The sequence below is a fragment of the Mus pahari genome, chromosome X (genome assembly GCF_900095145.1).
Source record: "Mus pahari chromosome X, PAHARI_EIJ_v1.1, whole genome shotgun sequence".
In the NCBI taxonomy this organism is placed as follows: domain Eukaryota; kingdom Metazoa; phylum Chordata; class Mammalia; order Rodentia; family Muridae; genus Mus; species Mus pahari.
Genome location: NC_034613.1, coordinates 6,449,662 through 6,473,652, shown reverse-complemented (window position 1 = coordinate 6,473,652; position 23,991 = coordinate 6,449,662). Strand labels below are relative to the sequence as shown.

The window sequence follows — 23,991 nt, the reverse complement described above, 5'->3', positions numbered from 1 at the left end:
TCATCCATTGCAGGTCCCACCAGACAGATGATTCTATTGTCTCTAAGGGGAACAATCGAGCTGACCAGGCAGCCAGAGATGCAGCCCTCAGGGGCCTAGACTTGTCCTATCCTCCCCAGGACATTCTTACACTGCAGCCTACATCTCCACCCTCACCCTTTGATATCCATCAAACTCTGTCATACCATCACCAACTCTTTCATCCTAATAGACAAGCACTATCTTCCTTTGTTAAGACTCACCTACAGCTCACTCCTGAAGAACTACATTTCCTGAAATCTATCACTGCTTCTTGTAAAATCTGTCAGACCTCTAACCCCAACTCAAGGTATCGTGGCCTTCCCTTCCCCTGTTTGATGTCCCAGAAGATGACATCCTTTGGGCCCACCTATGGACATTCACCTGTGCCTTGATCCTTGGACCTGCCTACGGACATTCACCTGTGCCTTCAAAGACTGAGGATTGGGACTGGGGTTTTTCCAACGCTATATATACTGAGCTCCTACATTAAACTTTGAGCCTCGATCAGAATTTTTTGTCCTGGCTTCCAAATTTCTCTCGCACATTCCATTTCAGCCCAGCCCACCTCTCAGGATGAACACAGACCAGATTAAAGTGAGTTTTGCTGCAAGCAGAAACTCACACTATCCCACAATCCACTTAGCTCAGTTCCCACCCTCACTGGTGTGACGTCATTTTCTGTATAAAATAGGAAGCCACCCCCTCCTTGCTCTCTTCTCTTCTCCTCCTCTTTCTTCTCTTCCCCCTCTTTCTCTCTCTCCTCTTCTCTACCCTTCTTCCTGCTTCGCTGCCCCCCCCCATTCCCACATAATAAACCTCTCCCATGTGGAACACCTTGGCCTGGTCTGCTTCTTGATTTATCCCCTCAAAATATAAATCCTTCAGTGATGGACTACAAGTTGTACGATGAAATAAACTGTTTCCTCTTTCAGTTTCAGTCATGGTGTTTATCACAGCAATAGAAGGCAAACTGAGACAGCTACTATAGTTAAGACATTAGAAAAGGGGATAGAATCAACCCAAAGAGAGGAGAAGGGAATAATAAAGACAGAAATCGATGACACAAAAACAGAAGCTAGCTCTCTGAAAGGATCAATAAAACTGAAGAGCTTCTAACCACATTGACAAAGAAACCAACCAAAAATCAGAAGGCTGAGCCTCCATAGAGCTCCTACAGAAAATGAATGTATCCTACTGCGAAAGCCACAGACCACCCAAGACATCACAGATAGGTTGAACAGCCACATTGAACTACTTGAAAATTTCCCATTAAGAAAACAAAAGACAAACTGTCCCCCCTTTTGGGGCACATTTGTACTCGCCACACCTGGGAGGAAAGGCAAGAAGATCAGAAGGTGAAAGTCATTCTTGCTACATATCAAGTTCAAGGCCAGCCTGGGATATGTGGGACCCTGCTTTGAATAAATTAGTGCATGAATGAATGAATCATATATATGTTAATAAAAAACATCACCCGCCAGGTGGTGGTGGCACACGCCTTTAATCCCAGCACTTAGGAGGCAGAGGCAGGCGGATTTCTATGTTTGAGGCCAGCCTGGTCTACAAAGTGAGTTCCAGGACAGCCAGAGCTACACAGAGAAACCCTATCTCCAAAAATAAATAAATAAATAACCCACAACAAAAAATACTGTTTCAGGAATGAAAACCAGTAGGCATCCTTAGTTCAGTGGTTCACCGCTTGACCAGCGTGCATGAGATCCTAGGTCCAATCCCCAGTAAGGAAAGGAGGGTACTAGGCATGTTGTCACGTGCCTGTAATCCCAGCCCTCAAGACAGACACTAAGGCAGGAAGACCGCTATACGCTCTTGGCCAGCCTGGGCTCTGTAGCAAACCCTGTCTCAAAAAACTGAGGTGGGGGAGGGGCATGTATCTGGAAAGAGTTTTTGAGAGGAGTGTTGTGTTGTTAAACAGGGTATTACTCTCTAATCCAGACTGGCTTGTAACTCTTGGCAATCAGTCCTCTTTCCTCAGCCTCCCACATACTAGGACTCTAAACATGTACTTCCGCAACCAGCTTACAGTTTTTTTTTTTTTTTGGTCCTGGGGATTGAACCTAAGGCCTCGTACTTACTAGGCAAGCAGCTGCTCAATGAGTGACAGTCCCAGCCCTACAAGCCACGTTTTCAAATGGACAAGAAATGCTCTCCCAAACAAGATAATATAGATAGCAAGTTAATATACAAATAGACATTTAAATTTTGTGAGCATGTGTGCACATGTACACACATATGTGCTTGCACTCTCACCAGCATTCCATGGGGGTGCAGTTACCATGGAAGCCAGAAAGGGGTGTCAGATCCCAAGAGGCAGGCGATGATCTGCCCAACATGGGTTCTGGGAACTGATCTGGAGTTTTCTGTTTGAGCAGCAAGTGCTCTTAACCACTGAGCCATCTCTCCAGCCCCCTTTGATCTTTTGATACAGAGTCTCAGACTGGCCTGGAACTCACTATGTAGACAAACTGACCTCAATTCTGTGGTGATTCTCCTGGTTCTACCTCCCTAATGGTAGAATTTCAGACGCTCATCACCACATTTGGCTTGCTGTAATTTTTTTTTAAACTGGTACTGTAGAGTTTAATTGGAACATGCCTAACTTGCCCCTTGACACAGATCACTCTGACTTTTGTCCAGGCAGCAGATTCAAGGTTGAAAACATCCAAGTAGCTGGATCAGTCCCAAGACTGCCGGAGCATTTCAGGTGAGGGAAACAGATAGTGGGGGCCTCAGCCAAGGCTGCATCAATGGAATAAGAAGAAAGGGTGGTTGTAGCATGAGTTTTTAGCTACTCCACTTTATGCTCCTGGCAGGTCAGGCTTCCAGCCACCCACCCAGGGAATCTTTGGATCCATGAATGAAAGACACACACACACATTAGCTTAGTTTAATATGCCATCTAGCTCAATGGCTGGGCACTTCTAATCCTCTGCCTGCTACCCTAGGCCCAATCAGGGGAAGTGGCCAGTGGCCACTCACCCAAAATCTCACATGGCTGGTTGGCTTTATCTCCTGCAACTGCTCCGCCATCCACATCCCACCACTTCATGGAGATTTCTCTCTCCCTCTTCCCCCATGCATCCTAGCCTGAGCAACTCTAAGGGTCCTGCCCCATCTCCCTTTGCCCAACCATTGGCCACTGGCATCTTTTATTGATAGATCAAAAATCAGTTGTGGACAAGACCTTTAGAATTTGGACATGCAGATTCCCAATTGAATTAAAGCGTTAGAACCAATCTCCAATAGGAGATTTCCTTTCCAAGGAAAGCTTGAGTAATAGGTCAAGCACAGTTAACCTTTAATCCGAGCTCTCAAGAGGCAGAGGCATGCTCTCTGTGATGTGAAGGCCAGCCTTGTCTACGTAGCAAGTTCCAGGCCAATCAGAGCTATACAGTGAGACATTTATCTTAAAACAAAATACCAAATTTAAAAAGGCTGGGGATGTAGCTTAACCAGTATAACACTTGCCTAGTGAGTGTAAGGTCCTGAGTTCAATCACCAATGCTGGGGGTGGGGGAGAAAAAAAAGGAAATAAGGAACTCCTTTAAAGTAATTGAGCCAGGCTTGGTGGTACTAATCTGCAGTCGTTAGCACTTGGGAGACAGAGGCAGCAGAATTGGGAGTTCAAACATTCAGCTATTTAACAAAATTGAAGCTAATGGGCTACATAAGATCCTGTCTCAAAGAACTGCATTGCCAATCATACCTTAAAAACTACCATAATTCCCGATATCAGGATGTTTGCAAGAACTAAATAAGTTCAGGAGCTGGAGAAATAGCTTAGTGGTTAAGTACTGTTGGGTACTGACACACACTGTTCTCCGTTTCTTCAGTCTGTGCATGTGCAGAGAGTGTGTTCTTGTGCTCACAGACAGGTTCCTTCACTCTCTGGCATCACACTTGATATTCTAAGCTCTCCTTGAGAAGGCACAGCCGTCTTAGGGGATCCCAGCTGCTTCTCATTTACTTCAACTTGGAAACAGTGGTACCAACTAAGGAGCAGAGTATTGTCCAGGCAGCATGATACCATCTAGAACTAAATCAGGGTTCGTCTGGGAAGACAGAGGCAGAAACGGAGGCAGAGATGCAGCAGCTGTTCCCATGGTCCACATTGAGGCTGCAGGGGGGAGAAGAAACAGTAGATGTGAGCAATATCCAAAAAAAAATAAGGAAACCAGCTAGTGGACAAAGTGAGGTAATGGGGAATTGTCAGAGGGGCCCTCTGCTCACACCCTGGTAGGATGGAAGGGGGGGAGGGTTAGTTTTTGTGACAGTCTACTATTATATATCCTTAGAAACCATGGAATCACCAAATGGCAGTAAATAGATTATTTAGTTGTAACTCTTTAATATTTTTTAAAAATATACTTTATTTTATGTATGTGAGTACACCATCACTGTCCTCAGACACATTAGAAGAAGGCATCGGATCCCATTACAGATGGTTGTGAGCCACAATGTGGTTGCTGGGAATTGAACTCAAGGCCTTTGAAAGGACAATCAACTCTCCTAACCAATGAGCCATCTCTCCAGCCCCAGCTCCTGAGCTCTTAACTGCTCAGGGGGTAAGTGGTATTTACTTACTTTCTTCTTCATTTTTTAAGACAAGGTCTCATTGTAGGCCAGGCTGGCATCTAGTTCATGGCAGTCCTCCTGCTTCAACTTACAATACCACTCTCCCCTACCCAGCAAATGTCTTTTCTTTAGCACTTCCTAAGTCCTTTATGACTAGGGTAGCTAGCTAGAAAAGTCAGGGAGGCCTCTGTACTAGAACTGAGTTCTGAGTGAAGCAATAGTTAAGTGAAGAAAGAATCTAGCAGGAAGCTTAGTGCAACAGGCACACAGAGGATATGGGAGGGTCTTCAAGCCATGGTGGAAACAAGGTCAAGCTAATGAGGCTGTTACAAAGGTTCACATGAAAGAGGAGGGAAATTCAGCCCACTGACTTTTAAACATCACCAGAGTGACTAGGTAAATGATGGAGCCATTAGACAAGATGAGGGAGAAGCCTGGAGAGGACAGGGAAGGGCAGAGTGTCAAGGGGTAGCACATCACTTGAATATTATAAACTATTAAGATGCTTAAATATATTAATAAATTTTGAGACAGCCAAGTACTATGGCATACTCCTTTAGTCCCAACACTTGGGAGGCAGATGCAGGTAGAGCTCTGTGAGTTCAGGAACAGTCTGGTCTACACTGTGAGAGGTCCAGGAGAGCCAGAGCTATGTAGAAACACCCTCCCTCAAAAATAAATAAATTTTGGGGCAAAAAAAAATATAGTCGTCTCCATATAGACAGGTAAGTCAAATTCAGCCTTGATTCAATAATAAAAAATGAAATACAAGGGACTGGAGATATGGCTCAGTAGTTAGGAATGTAAACTGCTCATACCAAGGAGCTGGGTTCAGCTTCCAGAACCTATTAGTGGGCTGGCTCACAACAACCTGTAATACTCCAGTTTCAGGGGGATCTGACACCCTCTTTTCTGGCTACCTAAGGTACACATACCCACACATACATTTTTTAACTAAATCTTTTTTAAAATTCAAAATATCAACACACTATTAACCTTAACACAATTGACATTAATTATTCTGGCATCATGTCTATTGGAGAAATACTAGAATTCACTATTATTTAACATTGTACTGGTTATAGTAATAAAAAAATGGAAAATAGAGAAAATAAAATAGATATACTAACAAATACAACTAGAAAAAATAAGTTAAATGCAAATAAATTAGAGATCTAATAATTATAGGCAATAAAACTGTCATTCCTGGCAGATGATATAACTGTGACCGTGAGAATTCAAAGGACTAACTGAGAAACTAGTATGAAGTGATAATTGAGTAGCTAAAAATAAAATATATAGAAATCTATAGCAGAGAGAGAGAGAGAGAGAGAGAGAGAGAGAGAGAGAGAGAGAGAGAGAGAGAGAGTTGTGGAATGGTAAAACCATGCCAGGAAGCTTGGTAAGGTAGAACAGGTTGAGACCCAGAGACTCACCTGAGACTTAGGCTACTCCTCACTCCCCGCCAGATTACTGTGGGCCTTTACCCACATAAGGAAAAGGGACCTGTGGCCACACAGACCCAGAGTTCTCCATGCTAATGAGGTACCTAGAGGCCCTGAGGTCTTAGCCAATAAGCTTCCCTTCCCAGACATTGCTCCCTGCAAACGGTATTTAATCTCGGTCTACCCTGAGAATGGGGTACTATACAGTATGCATTCATTTTCCACCATGAACAGCCAATAAACAATATGGATAAACATGGACTGTCTCTTTCATCTACCACTGCCATGGGGGAATGTGCAGAAGGTCTTTGCCTATAGAGCTGCATCTAAATCTTTTGTAAAGAAGGCCTCTCTGAACTTCCAGCTGCTTCCACCAAGCTAAGGGCAATCACTTCTGAGACAAGCCAGAGATGCCCTTCTCCCAGTACCAGGTTGTCCAAGAGTCAGAGAACCCCACAGCCCTGGCCTTGTCGCAGGCCCAGGGACCCCCAAACCAGTTCCAGCTTTCCAACATTTCAGACTGTGCTTTCCAACCCCCAGATCAGTGTCTTGGCACTTCTCTGAAGCCTAGAACCAGCCTATAGGTGCGTGGGATAAGTGCAGTCAAAATCCTCTCATTCACCTCCTGAGTGGCCATGCTCTTAGGCAGGAGGAACATAGACCTACATACAGTCACAGTTAAAAATATGATGATGAAGTGACAGCTAGATGACTCAGTGGGTAGAGGTGTTTGACATGTTTAATCCTCAGAATCCACTCACATAAGGGTGACAAAAAACCACCCACAAGTTGTTCTCTTTTCTAATATGCTATAGCGTGTGTATGTGTGTGTGTGTGTGTGTGTGTGTGTGTGTGTGTTACACACGTATCCCAGGTTAGTCTCACACTTGGAGGATTTATGAAACCATGAATGAACTTTAACTCCTGGTTGTCCTGCCTCCATTCTACAAGTTACTGGGATTATAGGCATTTGCCACTATGCCCTGCCAAGACTATAACTGGGGTTAGGGGTGGGGTTGTGTTAATAGGTAATTCTTACCTAAACTAGGACAGCTCAGCAGACATAGGAATTTGTAGTCATTTCCTGCTTCAGAACTGATGTGCTACTGCTAGCTTTTGTCTAGTTCTTTAGGGAAGTTGGGGGAATTTCCATAGCAGTGCCATGTACAAGGTTCTACATAAGTAAAACACTAGACAAGCACAGAGTGAGCTATAACCCAACAAGATCCTACATAGAGAAAAGCCTATTCTAAAATGTATAAGGAAAGGCAAAGGAATTAGAAGAGTGAAAAGAACAATTCAGAAAAACTAATAAAGAAGCAGAGGTTACCTCATCAGCTTTAAACCCACATAGCTAAAGACAGGAGGGATAAACACATAGATACGTGAAAAGATCTAGATGAGCATGGTCAACTGCTATTTGACAAACAGGCAAAAGCACTCCAATGGAGGAAGGGTAGTTTTTGCAAATGCTAGAGGCAATTGGGTATCTATGGGCTTGAAGCAACCTTTAAAGCTGGAAGTCTCAGCATTCATCTTCAGACTCGGGAGGGAGTCTTAAGAAATAGAAACAGCCGGGCGTGGTGGCGCATGCCTTTAATCCCAGCACTCAGGAGGCAGAGGCAGGCAGATTTCTGAGTTCGAGGCTAGTCTGGTCTACAAAGTGAGTTCCAGGACAGCCAGGGTTATACAGAGAAACCCTGTCTCGAAAAACAAAACAAAACAAAACAAAAAACCCCTCAATCTAAGCCTTCTATCATTGTAACAGATTCCAAAGTAAACGGGGTGTTGTTACAAACATGGCTGATCCCAGGACTCAAGAGGCTGGGGCAGGGAGAATGAACTGCATAGTGAGGCTTGTCTTAAACACACAGGTCTGGGCAAATTGCTACGCCCACTCCAGTAAAATCTGGTTGATAGGCCGAGAGGCCTGGAAGCACTCACAAGGCAAAGAGTTTTAAGGAAACTCAGCCTCCTGGAACCTTGGTATTCCCATAACCCATATACTCAAACCCTGTCCCTGCGTTAGTCTGGTGTATGCTCTCTTTCAGTATTGTCTTATTATAAGTGCCTTTAAAGATTGATTTTTGACATAGGTAAGCCTCCACCAGTGTTCCAATGTCCTAGAAAATCCTTGAAGCCAATGAGCTTGGAATTCAGTAGTAATTCAGTATGAACGTTACCTATTCAGTAACACTCAAATTCACTTCTAGTAGAGTGTGAAACTAATTAGGCATTACAAAGAGCAGAGATAGAATAGCTCAGGGCTAGTCTGCATAGGGATTACTTAGGACAATAACCAAGTCTCACCCAAACAAGGGAATACACAATGGCCTAGTGAATAGGTGGGTTAACCATGAAAGAGTTAGTAGAAGGGAATTCCTCTGGGACAGGTTTCTTCACTAGGCCCAAAGGAACAGCTTAATCAGGTATTTACTAAGAACCCCTGGTGGTGGGTTTAACAATAGACTAGCATTATACATGGCTCCATTCTAAGAGGTAAACACGGCCAGGTTCCCACCATCTTTTGATATATGCATTCCTTTTGTTTTGTGTCACGATAACTTGGTGGATGTGTCTGCCTGGCTTTTCTTGTTTTTTTCTTCTGTATAAAAAAGTCCGGTTTTCCTTTGGACATTACATTCAGATTCAATACACTCTCTCATGTCACGTCTGTTTGTCACCCCATTCCCGCCAACTCTATACCCATCTGTCCGAGACTCTGATCCGCATGGATTGAGGTCTGTGGCAGCAACTGACTAATCAAGTGCATGCTATGCAATCATGAGGGCCTGAGTTTGGTACCCCAGAACCTCTTTTAAAAAGTATAGTGTGGCAGGGCATGTGGTGTGGGGGTTGTGGGGACAGACAGGAGGATGCTGCCATTTGCTAGCCAGCCAGTCTAGATGAATTGGCAAGCTCCAGGTCCACTGAGACCCTGTCCCTAAGATGGTTCAGGGGTAAAGGCACTTGCCCCCATGGCAGACAACCTGAGTTTGATTCCTGGGACCCCATATGGTGGAAGGAAAAAACTTCAAGTTGTTCTCTGACCTTCACACATGCAGTGGCTGACAAACGTGCACACACACACCAGAATAAATGTAACAAATTTTATATTTTGGTTGTTGTTGTTGTTGTTCTTGTTCTTGTCTTGAGACAGGGTTTCTCTGTGTAGCCCTGGCTGTTCTGGAACTTGCTCTGTAGACCAAGTTGGCTTCAAACTCAAGAGCCACCACCCTCTGCCATTAATCCCAAGTGCATGGCATTAAAGGCACTATGCCTGGCTTACACAACTATTTTAATATTAATCTTTTTGGGGGGGGTTCAAGATAGGGTTTCTCTGTATAGCTCTGGCTGTCCTGGAACTCACTTTGTAGACCAGGCTGGCCTCGAACTCAGAAATCCACCTGCCTCTGCCTCCCAAGTGCTGGGATTAAAGGCATGCACCACCACGCCCAGCTTAATATTGATATTTTTAAAGGTGGAGAGCAATTGAAAAAGACACCTGATAGCAATCTCTGATCTCCAGTTACCAACGTACACATATGTACACACACTCATACACGTACATATACAAAGCACACATATACAGAGTAAATGTAGAAGGGAAAGGACCTGGGAACTTCGCATCATAGATTTCAATGTAAAACTACAAAATTAGAGACAAAAATAGACAATCTTTATGACCTAGAGTTCTTAGATGTGATACTGATGAAATGTTGACAAATTAGACTGCAGAAAAGACTGGACTTCCCCCCCCCCATATATGCTGAGAAAATGCTGGATGTCCAATCTAGGAAATAGCTCTGCCTTTTCTCACTCTTTAAGGCACCACACATACTTCTGAATCCACACAAAAACTGTTCATAAAGTCATATGCAGCTCAATGAAGAGAGCTTTTATTTGCCAGGCAAAAATTGGAAAAGAACCAAGTGTCTCTCACAGGCTAGGTCTTTAATACTTTAAAGACCTGAAACTTTAAAGACCTTCATCACTCAACAGTGAGCATGAAAAAGGAACAATTTGTAACAATCTAATCAAGGATATTCTGCTGAGTGTAAATCAGCCAAACTCAAAAATTCAAATGTTCATTTGAAATGACATTTTAAAAATGTTTAAATAAGGGCTGGTGAGATGGCTCAGTGGGTAAGAGCACCCGACTGCTCTTCTGAAGGTCCGGAGTTCAAATCCCAGCAACCACATGGTGGCTCATAACCATCCATAACAAGATCTGACTCCCTCTTCTGGAGTGTCTGAAGACAGCTACAGTGTACTTACATATAATAAATAAATAAATCTTTAAAAAAATGTTTAAATAAGCAAATGAGAGGATGTCAGAGTTTAGGAACAAGGAAGGCAAGCAGGGGAGAGTAGGCAGTTGTGGCTATAAATATAAGAAATATAGCACAAAACAAGATTGTAAGACTGTGCCATTTAGCCATTCTGTGAGTCACACAAATGTACATGTGGGGAACTGCAGAGCTCCACACACAAGTACAGGTAACTCTAGCTGCCTGCAGCCACAGGTTACTGAATTCCTGAAAGATGGGGTATTGGATGAGAAAGGCTATGAGAGAAATAATGAGCCAAGACAAAGTTTTCTGATCAAGGCCAGTGTTTACTTATGAGTTTGAGCTTATAAAGGGGGGAACCCATTCCCCCAGCACACCAGGATCTCCTTGCTTTGTCAGGATAGTGTCAGGAGAACAGGTTTAGCCTCTCAGCAGGTAATGGTGTCTTGGAGGAAAGCTGCAGATGTGGCAGGACAATAGACTTTACTTAGGTCTGAAGACTCCACCCTAGGTGGGCTAGCAACTGTGGCAAACAAGGTCTGACCAGCCTGCTCAAGGATGGGGAAAGGGCACAGCTCCTCACTTTTTATTTATTAAAAATTAGCTGGACTGGGACATAAAATTTACTTATGCTCCATTGTCCTGCCTGAGAATTATGGTGGCTGGTGGCAGCACCCATCTTAGGACTGAATCTAATTGGACTTCTTTTGACCCGTCTTGGAGAACACATGAAGCTTGTCTGTGTTTATGTGAACAAACACGGCATTTTAGTGTTTATTATGAACAAACATAGCCTATTGGCACATGCCTCTGTCTTAGGTTGAAATAAGCCATAGTCCAGTGGCCCATCCTTGGCTGCCAGCCCTCATTGCACACCTTTTTCCCCAATCAGTACAAAGCCACAATATGCACTCAATGCATTTCTTCATAGTGATGAATCACTGTCATCTGCACTTTGCTGAAGGCGAGCCTGTATGGAGGTAATCAACCTGCTTGAAACACAAAGCCAAAGTTGAAAGCAACAGGATTAAGGTTGTCTGTGGGGATGTCCCAGGCACTCAATTCAGTTGCAAATTAGTAACAATCAGGCCCAAGTCTAATAAAGATTTTTAGCTATCTTCATAATAGGAATCTCCAATAATTGATTTATTTCTAGACCAGTCCATGATTGAGTTGGAATAACTGGTCACATTAAAGGAAAGAGAAAAGTCGTTATAACTCCTCCTTTTGATTAATTTTTCTAAATCAATTTCCACAGTCTCTATGTTCTTTGTCCCACAAAGTTTAAAAGCTTGAAGCAAGGCAGCTTAGCTTGTCTAATCTAGGACATAGGCAAGCAAAGGTGGGTCAAGAACATATACCCAATATAGCTTTCCTGTCACCATTGTCAGGGCACTCAGCAAGCTCACAGGTCAGTATTATCCTTTTGTGTCAGCTTGTCACAACAAACACTCTGGCAGCTAGCAAGCTCCTGCAGCATTCTGTGGAAAAACCACAAACATGTCCTCTTCCCCATATTAAATACCTGATGAGGATCATGCCATTGCCAATATGTGGATCCTTCCATCTCACCTAGGCATGAGTGTGCCTAGCTGTAGGATACTGTAAGGCACTCAGCAAGGAGTTCTTTGGCATCCAAACTTTAAAATTTTAAAAATAAAAAGCATGATTTAAATAATGTGCATGGGGATGTAATTCCCCCCTTTTTTTGTTTTTAAAGAAGATATAGTTTTAAAGTTCCACAATACCTTGCCTTTGAGAATTATAAAAAAATTCCAGTAACATGGGTAACATTAAGTTGTTGACAAAACATCTCAAATGTTTGACTGTAATGTTAGCCAGTTCCATTATCTGTTTTAATCTGATTTGGAACACCAAGTATAAAAAAAAAATTAACATACATAGGCAATGACTAATTACACTTTTAGTTGCTTCTCTTGTTACAGCAGTTGCAACTAGAAAGCCTGAAAAGGTATCAATAGTCACATGTGGAAATTTTATTTTTCTAAAGTCAGAAATAAGAGTATCCATTTGCAATAATTGATTAAGTATAAGTCCTTGAGAATTAACACCATTATGTGGAACAGGTAGAAACTGAGGACATTGAGAACAAGTCTTTACAATCTGACATGCGCATTCTCTAAAAATACCAAATTATTATCTTAAACCATTACTATTTTGATGATGTAAAGAATGAGATTATATGGCCAATTGTTCTTGTGTAACACCTATAATCTGCATGGGATATAAATCTGGGGTGGCATTGCCTTAAGAGGTCTTGTCCAGGCAATCTAGGATGAGTTCTTAAATGTCCAAAGATAGTCCTTTAAAGGAACAATATTTTTTCTTAACTTGAGTTGTATATGCATAAACAACTGCAAATTTGAGAATTAGCAGTATCTAAAAAATTTCAAGCAATTGTAAGTCCTGATATATATATATATATGTGTGTGTGTGTGTGTGTGTGTGTGTGTGTGTATCATTAGTATACAAATTAAAGCTTGATTTTTCAATATTTCAAAACACTGGCTACAGCACACAATTCAACTATCTGTGCTGGAGGAGGAGGAAACTCAAAAGAATAAACCTGTGATCCAATCACATATATTTCTCTCCCATAAAAGCACTGTTTTTAAATACAGTAGATGTATTCTTTATGGGATGCATGCATGCATACATTTACAGAAAATACAAAAGCATGTATAGAAGCCATTTTTAACAACTTATCTTTTGGATAATGATTATCAATTTTACCTAAAAAGTTTGCTATGCAATAGGCCAAATATCAATTTTCTGCAATAACCAATTTAATTGCTGTTCGAAACAAGGAACAGATGCCTTGTCAGGTTTTTAAGACATTAAAAAAAAAAAAAAAACGTTTATCTTACAATTCTTTATTAACACCACAACAGCTTCATAATAGGATGTTAAAACTTTAATTGGAGATGAAGAAAGAGGATTCTACATTAATGTTCTCTTTTGCCAAAGATTTGCTGTGAGCACATTGAGTAACAATAACTGGAATACGCAGCTAATATTTGATTACCATTGATTACAACTGATAACAATTGATTACAGAAGCTTCCTCTACTTTCTGAAAAGCTTTCTGTTTCTCACGAGTTAACTTGCATCTCCCTTGATAACATCCAACAAAAGCTTAAGTCCTCCTGTGGTGACCCTAAATATTAAAAAGACACTGGGCAGTGGTGGTGCATGCACGCCTTTAATCCCAGCACTTGGGAGGCCGAGGCAGGTGGATTTCTGAGTTTGAGGCCAGCCTGGTCTACAGAGTGAGTTCCAGGACAGCCAAAAAAAAAAAAAAAAAAAAACCAAAAAAAAAAAAAAATCTTATAAACTTAGACCAAAGAATTTTTACTTTTTCTAGCTATAATTTCAAGAGGAAAAACACTTTATTGTTTGCTGAACCCAATAATCACAATTGCAGAGAATTTTCTTGGAAAAAACAACTATTACCGTATTTGCCTTAGAACTAAGAAGCTGCAGAGTCCTTTTAAAAGCAGCTTTTCAGCAGGAGCTACCCTGCTGTGCTTGACTCCTGGCTAAGGTGTGGGGGTGGGGTAACTTAAATCAGCCTCCACTGTGCAAACTGAGACTGAATCAAGAGATGGACAGCTAGCAGATAAAGTTTTAACCATTTTTTTTCTTTTCAACATGAAACAGAACAACAGTCATTCAGACAACGAAACAAAAACAGACACAAATTGACATGTGGACAGATTGGTGCACCAAACACAGTCAATACTGAAAGTGTAGAGAACTTGATGTAATCAGAATTATGTATCCCATAGGGGCCAGAGAGAAAGTAGGATGTCTTCTGATTTCCCTCTGTCCCTGGGAGAGCTCCAAAATCCATCTTCCTTCTCTCTCTCTCTCTCTCATGTCATTTGTATATCTAGCATCTCCCTTTTTTTTTTTTTTTTTTTTTGTATTTTACTCTTTTTATTTTATTATTTTAAGCCCTACTCCTCTCGCCTGATGCAGTTCTTGACCTCGGACAAATGCCTGCTTAGAATTTTCCAATCCCATTTTCCTCTGTCAACCCCTAGCTGATATCAGCGCTGGGCCGACACTGACTCAGTCTAGCCTGTATCCTTTTTGCACCCTTGCAATCAACAGCCTTCAAAACATGACATTTGTAGCGCTAACATTAATGCTGTATGTTGCTTAACGTGCAGAGATACATCTTCTTCTGTTTTCTGTGGGGCCCCTCCAAGACAGTGTAACCCCAGCCCTTCTTTCTGCTTTCAGGCCACTTGTTGGGTGCCACCTGAAAGGAAAGATGGGGTTTTGGATGGGAAAGGCTGTGAGAGAAATAAAGAGCCAAGACAAAGTTTTCTGATAGAGGCCAATGTTTACTTATGAGTTCGAGTTTATAAAGGGGGAGGACCTCATCCCCCAGCACACCAGGATCTCCTTGCTATGTCAGGAGAACAGGTTCACCCTCTCAGCAGGTCGTGGTACCTTGGAGGAAAGCTGCAGATGTGGTAAGACAATAGACTTTACTTAGGTCGGAAGACTCCACCCTAGGTGGGCTAGCAACTGTGGCAAGCCAGGTCTGAGCAGGCTGCTCAAGACTGGGGGAAGGGCACGGGTAACAAAAATGAAGCCAATGGGTTAGGACAGGCTGCCCTGGGATCTTTCCCCAGATCCTTCTTTTACACCATGAAGTTGATAACCAGAAAAGCAAAATTAAGCTCTTGGAACTGATGGACTAATCTGAATTCACACTTTCTCCAATGGCCCAGACAAGAAATCAGATGAAATCAAAAGACTGGATTCCTTAAACTAGAGGTTCTCAAACTGTGGGTCTTGACCACTTTGAGGGTTAAATGACCCTATCACAGGGGAATCAGTCAACTATCCTTCATATATTTACAATTTAAAACAGTAGCAAAATTACTTATGAAGTAGCAACAAAAGTAATCTAAGGCTGAGGGTCACTACAGCATGAGGAACTGTATTTAAAGGGTGGAAACATTAGGTAGGTTAAGAAGCACTGCCCTAAATGACCCTTAGGTACTTGAAATGAGAGTGAGGTTTATCCACAGAACACTAGGCAGGGTAGGTGTCAGTAGTCATGTCACATGCCCACATAAGATCCTTTACAGCGAAAGGGATTGGGGACATGGCTTGGTCCCTCAGGACAGTACTCATCTACTTGTTTCAGCTTCAGCCCTGGGACAATCAATCAATAATGCTGCTATCACACAAACTTTCTATGCATTTTCCTCACCTGGGGAGAATCTCAGAACTGGGAGTTACTGTTACATGGCAGATAACATTTGGGGCTCACATTTCGATCTTTCTATAGTAAACATCTTTCCAGGTCACAAAATACCCTTTTGCACAATACACAATATACCAATGACAAACTGAAATAAGGGCATGAAACAGAAACATGCTTGACCAATGAGTGTTGTCAGAAATGGAACAAATTCAACCCATATGCCAGCACTTCACAGGTGAGGTGGCTTACAAGGTAATTTCAAGGCAAAAGGAAACACACAATGTGTAGTTTGTGCAGCAATTTTCAAACACAAGGACAGCTTTTAATACACACTTTGAGCCTCTCTGCCTGACAATCTTGGGAGGCTATTCTTGGTTGGGGACTAAGGCAGAGAAAAATGGTGGCTGAAGAGTGTCATGAGTTTAATGAGATTATACAAAAAAACCCCAAAAAACACTATAGAGTCTGGCCATTCTTGGCCCAGGTGATCTTGATATTAAGAAGCATGCCAGAATAGACTGGTAAAAAAATAAACCAGAGAAGTTAAATTTGCTACAGCTTAAACAGGAATATGGTGTTGTACACCTACAACAAGAAAATTTGAGGCTAAAATGCTGTGGTGGCAGCGCAGCTTTCCCACCCAGACGACTTGATCTAGAGTTCTAGGACACTTACAAACCATAGCAATATTAACACTACCTTCCTTACCAAATATTCCAAAAGATTCACATTAAGATTTCTTTTGCCCCCTTCCCTTTCTCCCTCTTGCTCTGCCCTGCTCACTCATGTAGGTGCTGGGATTTGAACCCATGCAGCAATCTTAACCCCTAAGTCATCTCACCAGCCCCAGGTGGCACTGAAGTATGCCTTTAATCCCAAGCACTTGGGGAGGCAGGTGCAAGGGGTTCTCTGCAAGTTTGAGACAGAGCAAATTCCAGGACTACAGAAACCCTTTTTCAAAAGAAACTACAAATACACGTTACATACTAATGTGTATCTTTCAACACCCATCTAGCACAAAAATGCAATTGCACTGTATCCCAACACTGCTTTACACAGGGCACTCATTCTGCCTACAAGAGGCATTTTAAAAAATGGACAATCAAACGGCAATTCAGGCAAGAGCACAACTTTATTTTCACCTCTAAAAGTAAACCACAATTGACAACAACAAAGGAGACTGTGCAGTTCAACTTTTTATTTTAATAAAACCAGAATATGCACAGCANATGCAGTGCTAGCATCTAAACTAATACAATAAGCAACTACTAAAGCTACAGTGACTTGAGGGTCAATCTTTACATTCAGCAAGTTTAANCCCATTCTTAATTTTGAAACGTAACTGAAAATATTGCTTGCTGATAAAACTTGCTCAAATGCTATTGCTGAATGTACAAGTCACTGAATATGCCAATACAACAAAGATAACCACATGTTTGAGGATTGCAATGTGCCAGACATTCACTGAAAAAAAAAAAAATACAACTAAACAAAACTCACACAACAAACATCTGAGAATCTGGACACTTTGTATCAGTGTTTTGAAGTGTTTCGTTAATATCTTAAGACAAGTGTATCAAAACCTTGGCATGATTTAGTTTCAAGTCGCCAATTTTGTTTTTACTANCATCAGAAAGTTATGGCTACACNGCCAATGCNGGGTCTGNTTAATTTGACTTAAGAGTTTATTATGACTTAACATTAAAAGCTCACACTACCCCGAAATATATAATTTCACGCATACGGTGACATTCAACATTCAAGTGCCAGTGTTTTTGTACTGTCTTTTGGTCAAGTTTCTTTAAACTTTCAAAGAATCACTTTTAGGCTTACAAAAATAAATATTTGTCAAAATGTTCAATAAATATTACATAAAACTAGCAGCAAAAAGTATCTAGAAATCTGTCGTGTGCAAAGTTTTCTTCCCAACTATCATTCCCATGGTCCCAAATAAATTTTAGAATCTAGTCCCATCCCTTTCCTAGACAAGCTGCGTTCAACAATCTCCAAGAGACAAAATAAGATTGGAAGTTTAAGGACACGCACACAAGACATATATATAAAATTCTCTGAATGTGCAATAAAAGAAGTACTTTGTAAAAAGTTATGGGCAAAATGTACAAGGGCCTAAACCTAGACTAATTGAAATAGCACCATAACAAACGACCTCAATACTGTCAAGTGCACCTACTTAATAAAAGTTTTAGAACAAGGCACAATACACTTGAAAATCTATTGCACTTTAGGAAATTTTTGCCATCTTCCTNTGCCACTGTAAAAAGATTGAACATTTTGATCACTGCATTCTGGTCACAAAATTAACCCAGAATTCCNAGTGGCATAGGCATTTTAGTGGTGGACAATGCTCATCTTTGGCCAGATTTAGCATAAACAGACTATAAATACAATGGAAACCTATGCAACTAAAACTGACTAAACTGCACTGTAGAGNAGAATTGACACCTTGTGCAGTTATGTACATATTTCCAACCTGTGTGATCTCAGATTTCAGTTTGTTACTCTTCTGGAGCCATTTGTTTTTTTACAAAGTCTATAGTAAGCCAGTTTAACATCTCAACGCAGCTTGAACAGAGTAATGTGAATCGGCATTTAAAATAAAGCCTGCTGCATAATTCTTCCTGTTCATTCCCATCTTGACCAAAAAACATCAACACTAGCATGCNTTATTAGACCAAAAATCATCCAGAGCCCTAGGTGAGGGCTGGTCATTGCTGTGGTCAGCCATTCTACCATTTCANTTTTTTATGGCAGGCATTTAAAAAGTCTANGTAGATGAATTCTCCTAAACCTATGTCAAGTTATCAGACCTTTAAACTTTCCCTGTAATAACATGCCCACATTTGGCTAGCTCATAGTTAACCATCTGCCTAAACATTGAAAGAGGAATTGCTGTATTTACTTGCATTAACTTTGAGAACAGTGCTTTGAATGTATGCATGTATCCATACATCACCTCATCATGACTGGAATGGCTTGTTTAAAGACTATTATCAGGTTCTAAATACCTATCCAGGATAGAGTGAGCAAATCAGAACTTTTAACTTANTACAGTTTGCCACATTAGAAACTAATTCCATTAATATGCTTCAAGACGTTTGTTGTTTGTTTTCCCCCAATCTGCAAGTATCAAAAGCCTTAAGACAGGCTACCACTTGAGTCTTTCCTTATATTATTTATGGATGAATCGATGATTCCTGTTAAGTTGTATCACACCTGTGTGCCAAGGTTTGATTTTAGCCCAAGTTCAGTAAATTTATTTTGTCAAAAACAATTGGAATCTTGAGCATTACTGAGCCAACAGGACATCAAAATAAAAAGTTGTCTAAAGTTAAAGGCACAGTACATTAACAAACAAATGATCCTCAGTCACAACATTATAAATGCAGTCTGGGATAGGGGTAGGCGGGAGGGGAGTTAATCCAAACTACAGCAATCAAGTCTTCAAACCACCTTCAGAACAGGGCTGCTGATTGTTCCTTTCATCTTTACTTGTGACCTTGAGCTCCCTTAAAAAAAAAAATTTCAGTGGAGAATCACAGCTGGTAATGTACTGCGAGTTCTTGAAGCTACACAAGGTATAGTCTGGCTAAGTTACATGTGGTTTCCATATTAGCTTGTTTGGCAGGGTGACCTACTACAAAGCAGGCTCAGTTACCCCACCAGTCAACCCCCTGGGAGTTATAATTTCCTCCATATCCATCACTGTTGTAAAAGCCTCCGTAGCCACCTAGTGAAAGATAAAAAAAAAAAAAAATTAAGTCATCCATTAAGATTGTTGCTTTTTCCTTCAAAAGTTATGTATTGAACTTCCCCAAAAGGCCTTATGTTTAAGACAGTAAGGTTTAAAACAAACAACTACTACCTCCACCAAATCCTCTGCTGCCGCCATGGCCACCTCCACCACTTCGGCTGCTGCTAGCACGGCTGCTGCTGAAGCTGGAACTGCTGGCACCGCTACTCTGTCGATAGTCTCTGGCACCAAACCCTCCACTAAATCGACTGCTGCAAGGGATGGGAAAAGTCATGTTGGTATAAGCTCTGATAGTTATTTTAAATACTGAGAAATAAGTTCTCATGCCCCTAACTATGCATCATGTGTATACCTCACCTCTTAGAACGTCCACGACTGCTACCCTTGTAGTGGTGTTCAAAAGCCATGTTTTCTAACCAAGATGGCACTTCTTGTTTTGCTTCAACAAGAAGATCCAGTAAATCCTTAGTGATATTTATATTCCTTTCATTAAAGAATGAGGTGGCAAGACCTGAAACAGTTCACACACACACACACAAAAAAAAAAACAAACACACACACATAAATAAAAAGTACTCCAGGAAAGTAGCTTATCATTCTTATTTTCCTTATTAGGTAATAAAAAATACTACTATCAGCTATTTAATAAATTCTGTCTGCATTGTGTGAAAACAGGAATCATAATATTCAAGATACTATAAATTGTTGTAGGCGGGTGTGCATGGATTAAACAGCTTTAATTCAGCAGTCTAGAGGCAGATAGCTAGATTCTTGTGGTCAAGGCCAACATGGTCTTAAGCAAAAAGCTATAAAGTTCTTTCCTGTGCTATCACAATAAAACACCAATCAGGATATCCGGTAACTAAACACTTACCAAGGTTTCCGACACGCCCTGTACGGCCTATGCGATGCACATATTCTTCAATATCACTAGGCAGGTCAAAATTAATAACATGCTTCACATTTGAAATATCCAGTCCTCTTGCTGCTACCTGAAATGTAACGTTTGTTATAGATGGCCCACTAAATGCGAGTATTTGGACACAATCAACTTTGAAAGTAAAAGAATAAACATACTGCTGTAGCCACTAGAATTGGGCTTTTTCCTGAGCGGAACTGGTGAAGGGCCTCTTCCCTATCTCTCTGAGAACGGTCTCCATGGATACTGGTACAAGCATATCCTTCATGGTATAAGAAATCCTCCAGCGAATCTGCCCCCTTTTTCGTCTCCACAAACACTAGAGTCAGGGAATCCTTGCCTGAATTTGAAAATAAAGTTTATCACTATTAGTAAACAATACTTTGTAAGTATGTATATAGACAAATAAAATGGACATATCACATTTTGAATAGGATGGAAAATGATGGTGATACAATTCTCATTACATAGAGCTAATGACCCTCTATCATTACATAAATACTCATTACACAAGGAGTCATAGAGAGCTAGTTTTACCTGTTGCATTTAGAAGGTCAAGCAGAAATGACCTTTTGTCTATCTCCTCCACCCAAACCACTTTTTGTGTGATGTTCTCTGAAGTAGACCCAACTCTTCCTACAGCCAGAAATATGTACTCATCTAAGAAATCACGGGCCAGCATCTGAAGAAGAAAGCCATTCTTTAATTTTACAGTTTTATTACTTGTGTGTATGTTAAGTGTAGATATCAAAAGGAATACAATTTGAAGTTGGTTCTTTCTCATCATCATGTGGGTTCAGGTAGCAAGCAATTTTACTCACTGGACCATTTTGCCAGCCCCACTATTTCTGTTCAAGTGTGGTAGCACATTCCTTTAAGCATAGCAGCAGGAGGGTCAGAGGGCAGTCTGATCAACAAAACATCTACTGAAAGCTTTAAATTAGTGAACATTGCATAATAGTACCTGTATTTCCTTAGGAAAAGTAGCACTAAACATCATAGTGTGGCGGACACCTTTTGGAGGCATAGTGTCTTGTTCAACTATTCTTCGTATCTGAGGTTCAAACCCCATATCTAACATCCGGTCAGCTTCATCCAACACCAGGTATCTGCCATGAAAAAAAAACATTTAGTTAAGATTTTGAGAAGACTTTAATCCCAGCACTTGGGAGGCAGAGGCAGGAGAATTTCTGAATTCGAGGCCAGCCTGGTCTACAAAGTGAGTTCCAGGACAGCCAGGGCTATACAGCGAAACCCTGTCTCGAAAAACCAAAAAGATTGAGAAGAAATCAAAGCAATTTAGTTTTATCTGCTAATTTAAATGATATGATCAATGTACTTAACACTGTTTAATACAGTTAGTTACATAGGGGAAAAAAGAACTCTTGCCAAGATAAAACCATCCAAGATCCCAGAGCCAACTAGCTTACTTTTTAAATTGTTTTCAATCTTTGTGTATATGCACATGTACAAGGCACACAGGACAATCTGCAAGAGTACGTTTTCCACCATTATGATGGTTGGGGTAATAGAATGAGTCATGCCACCAGGCTTGGCAGCAAAGGACCGTTACTTAGCCAGCTTGCTGAGCAGCCCTCCCCTTTATCCTTGGATCTAGTTACTATCCTCTACTAAAGCATTAACTGACTTTTCAACATTGATTGGAACCATGATAAATTATTTGCATATTCTCTCAGTATTTACATGCTTAACACAAGGTAACAAACACATACTTGCAGAAGTCTAAGCCAATCTTCCCTCTCTCCATCATGTCCACTAGACGTCCAGGAGTGGCTACTAACAAGTGGCATCCACGTTCTAAGTCTCGAATCTGCTGACCAATTTCAGCACCACCATAAACCACGCAAGGACGGACTCTAGATCGGTATGAGAACTATAAACCAAGAACCTCCATCAAATTCAATGTCAAAATTCTTTACATGGCTATTAAATATTTTATTAGAATCAATGGGCAAGCTGTGCATTACTGAAATGCACTTACTTTTCTGGCTTCCTCATAGATCTGCACTGCCAATTCTCTCGTTGGTGCCAGTACCAAGGAGATTGGATACTGTTTACGACGCCCATATCTTCCATTTTCCTAAATAGAAATTTGTTTATTATAAAAATTTCATTTCCCTTTGCAATTTATATACTATACCATATAAAAAAATATGTGGTCTTAGCAACACTTGGAACAGTCTCAAAAGCTTCCTACAATCTTCACAATAACTCTTCTTTATAAAGAAAGACTACAATGGTCATACAGCTTAATGACAGAGCACTTGCTCAACATACAGAAGCCCCCAGGCCTCATTCCCAGCACCAAGGAAAAATCACCTTCATAGCCCTCAGAGCTTCTCCTGGACCATCAGCATAAATCTGACTCAAGATGGGCAAGAGAAATGCTGCAGTTTTTCCAGAGCCTGTTAAGAGAAATATGTTCATCAGTAGACCACAATAAAACCCTCCTTATTATCAACACTGGTACCTATTTAGTACATTTACTTTATGCCCAAACTTCCTAGAAATTTCATATAACCTCTTTAGCTGACTAAAACAAGAGTCAGCAAATTTAGAAACAAGCTACTATTTTTAAATAAGGATTAATAGAATATAGCCATTATCATGTATCATCTATGGCTTCTCTGACTACAAACAATAAAATTCAGTATTGCCAAATGTTCATTGTACATAAACCCATATATATCTAGTATGTGTTTCTTTACTAGAAAAAAGTGACATTTAATCAATGAGCTTACCTGTTTGAGCACAAGCCATCAAGTCTCTTTTCTCTTTGATAATAGGAATAGCATGCTTCTGCACTGGAGTTGGGCGAGTATAACGAGTAAGCTCAATGTTTCCCATAATAATTTCTCCCATCTCGACATCACTGAACTATCAAATTCAATGGCATGAGATAAGTAGAAATGTTACCTGAATCTGTTTTATATTAATTTGTGAATGACAACAAACAGCAAAATTTTAACATATGATTGATTACTAAGTTGGGCTTTTACATTAGACCTATTTCAAAAAGCAAATTACTTATAACACAACCAATGTCTCCCTTTCCACAAACTAATGTATGGTTATATTTCTCTGTAATTTAAGAGAGCAAGTACTTACACTTTCAATGTGTGGAGGACAGTTGTTGCCTGTTGCTTCGACTGGAATGTCATCATATTTCTCAAAGTTAATCCCAGTATTGCCCCCAGAAAAGAGTTCCCTGAAATAAATAGATTGGTAAATTCACATGCAATACCAATGAGAAAGACTTCCTCACATACTTTAAAAACTTAAAAACTTACTGTTCCAAGCGTTCACTTGGTGGGAGTGGCTTTGACCAGTCATCTTCATCTGATTTGTCGCACCAGCGACTATTTCCACCTCTTTCAAATTTGCCAAAGCCACTTCTATCTCCACGGCTGCCAATGCCATCATAGTCTCCCCGTCCACGATCATCAAACCTGAGTTTCACAAGGACTAAATTAGACTCTTAACCATCATATCACTCCAAAAACTACCTCACAGGAATTAATCAACTACAAATGTGAACAGTTCAAACTACCAGATTATATCATCTAAAAACCAATATCTAATTTCTAAAGTCCTAACAGTCTTGTCACATACATTCTACCATTTAAAATTAAAGCTTTGTAAAAAAAAAAAAAAAAAAAAAAAAAAAAAAAAAAAAAAAA

The 23,991-nt window shown here is 40.7% G+C and overlaps 1 protein-coding gene across 3 annotated transcripts in view; it reads right to left on the bottom strand.

The window, feature by feature from the left end:
- Positions 1 to 16,782: 16,782 nt before the first annotated feature.
- Positions 16,783 to 23,991, bottom strand: part of Ddx3x (DEAD-box helicase 3 X-linked) — a 13,390-nt gene continuing 6,181 nt past the window's right edge. The window contains exons 5-17 of one of the 3 annotated variants that reach the window (XM_021188265.2): positions 23,602 to 23,760; positions 23,420 to 23,519; positions 23,053 to 23,188; positions 22,631 to 22,716; positions 22,293 to 22,391; positions 22,024 to 22,184; positions 21,255 to 21,399; positions 20,828 to 20,972; positions 20,449 to 20,630; positions 20,246 to 20,363; positions 19,729 to 19,882; positions 19,483 to 19,622; positions 16,783 to 19,347 (exon numbers count right to left, since the gene is read on the bottom strand). In XM_021188265.2, the coding sequence (XP_021043924.1) occupies positions 19,268 to 19,347; positions 19,483 to 19,622; positions 19,729 to 19,882; positions 20,246 to 20,363; positions 20,449 to 20,630; positions 20,828 to 20,972; positions 21,255 to 21,399; positions 22,024 to 22,184; positions 22,293 to 22,391; positions 22,631 to 22,716; positions 23,053 to 23,188; positions 23,420 to 23,519; positions 23,602 to 23,760 (1,705 nt within the window). In that variant the 3' untranslated portion in view covers positions 16,783 to 19,267. The remainder of the gene's footprint in view (positions 19,348 to 19,482; positions 19,623 to 19,728; positions 19,883 to 20,245; positions 20,364 to 20,448; positions 20,631 to 20,827; positions 20,973 to 21,254; positions 21,400 to 22,023; positions 22,185 to 22,292; positions 22,392 to 22,630; positions 22,717 to 23,052; positions 23,189 to 23,419; positions 23,520 to 23,601; positions 23,761 to 23,991) is intronic. The other 2 variants (XM_021188267.2, XM_021188266.2) reach the window with 2 other exon arrangements.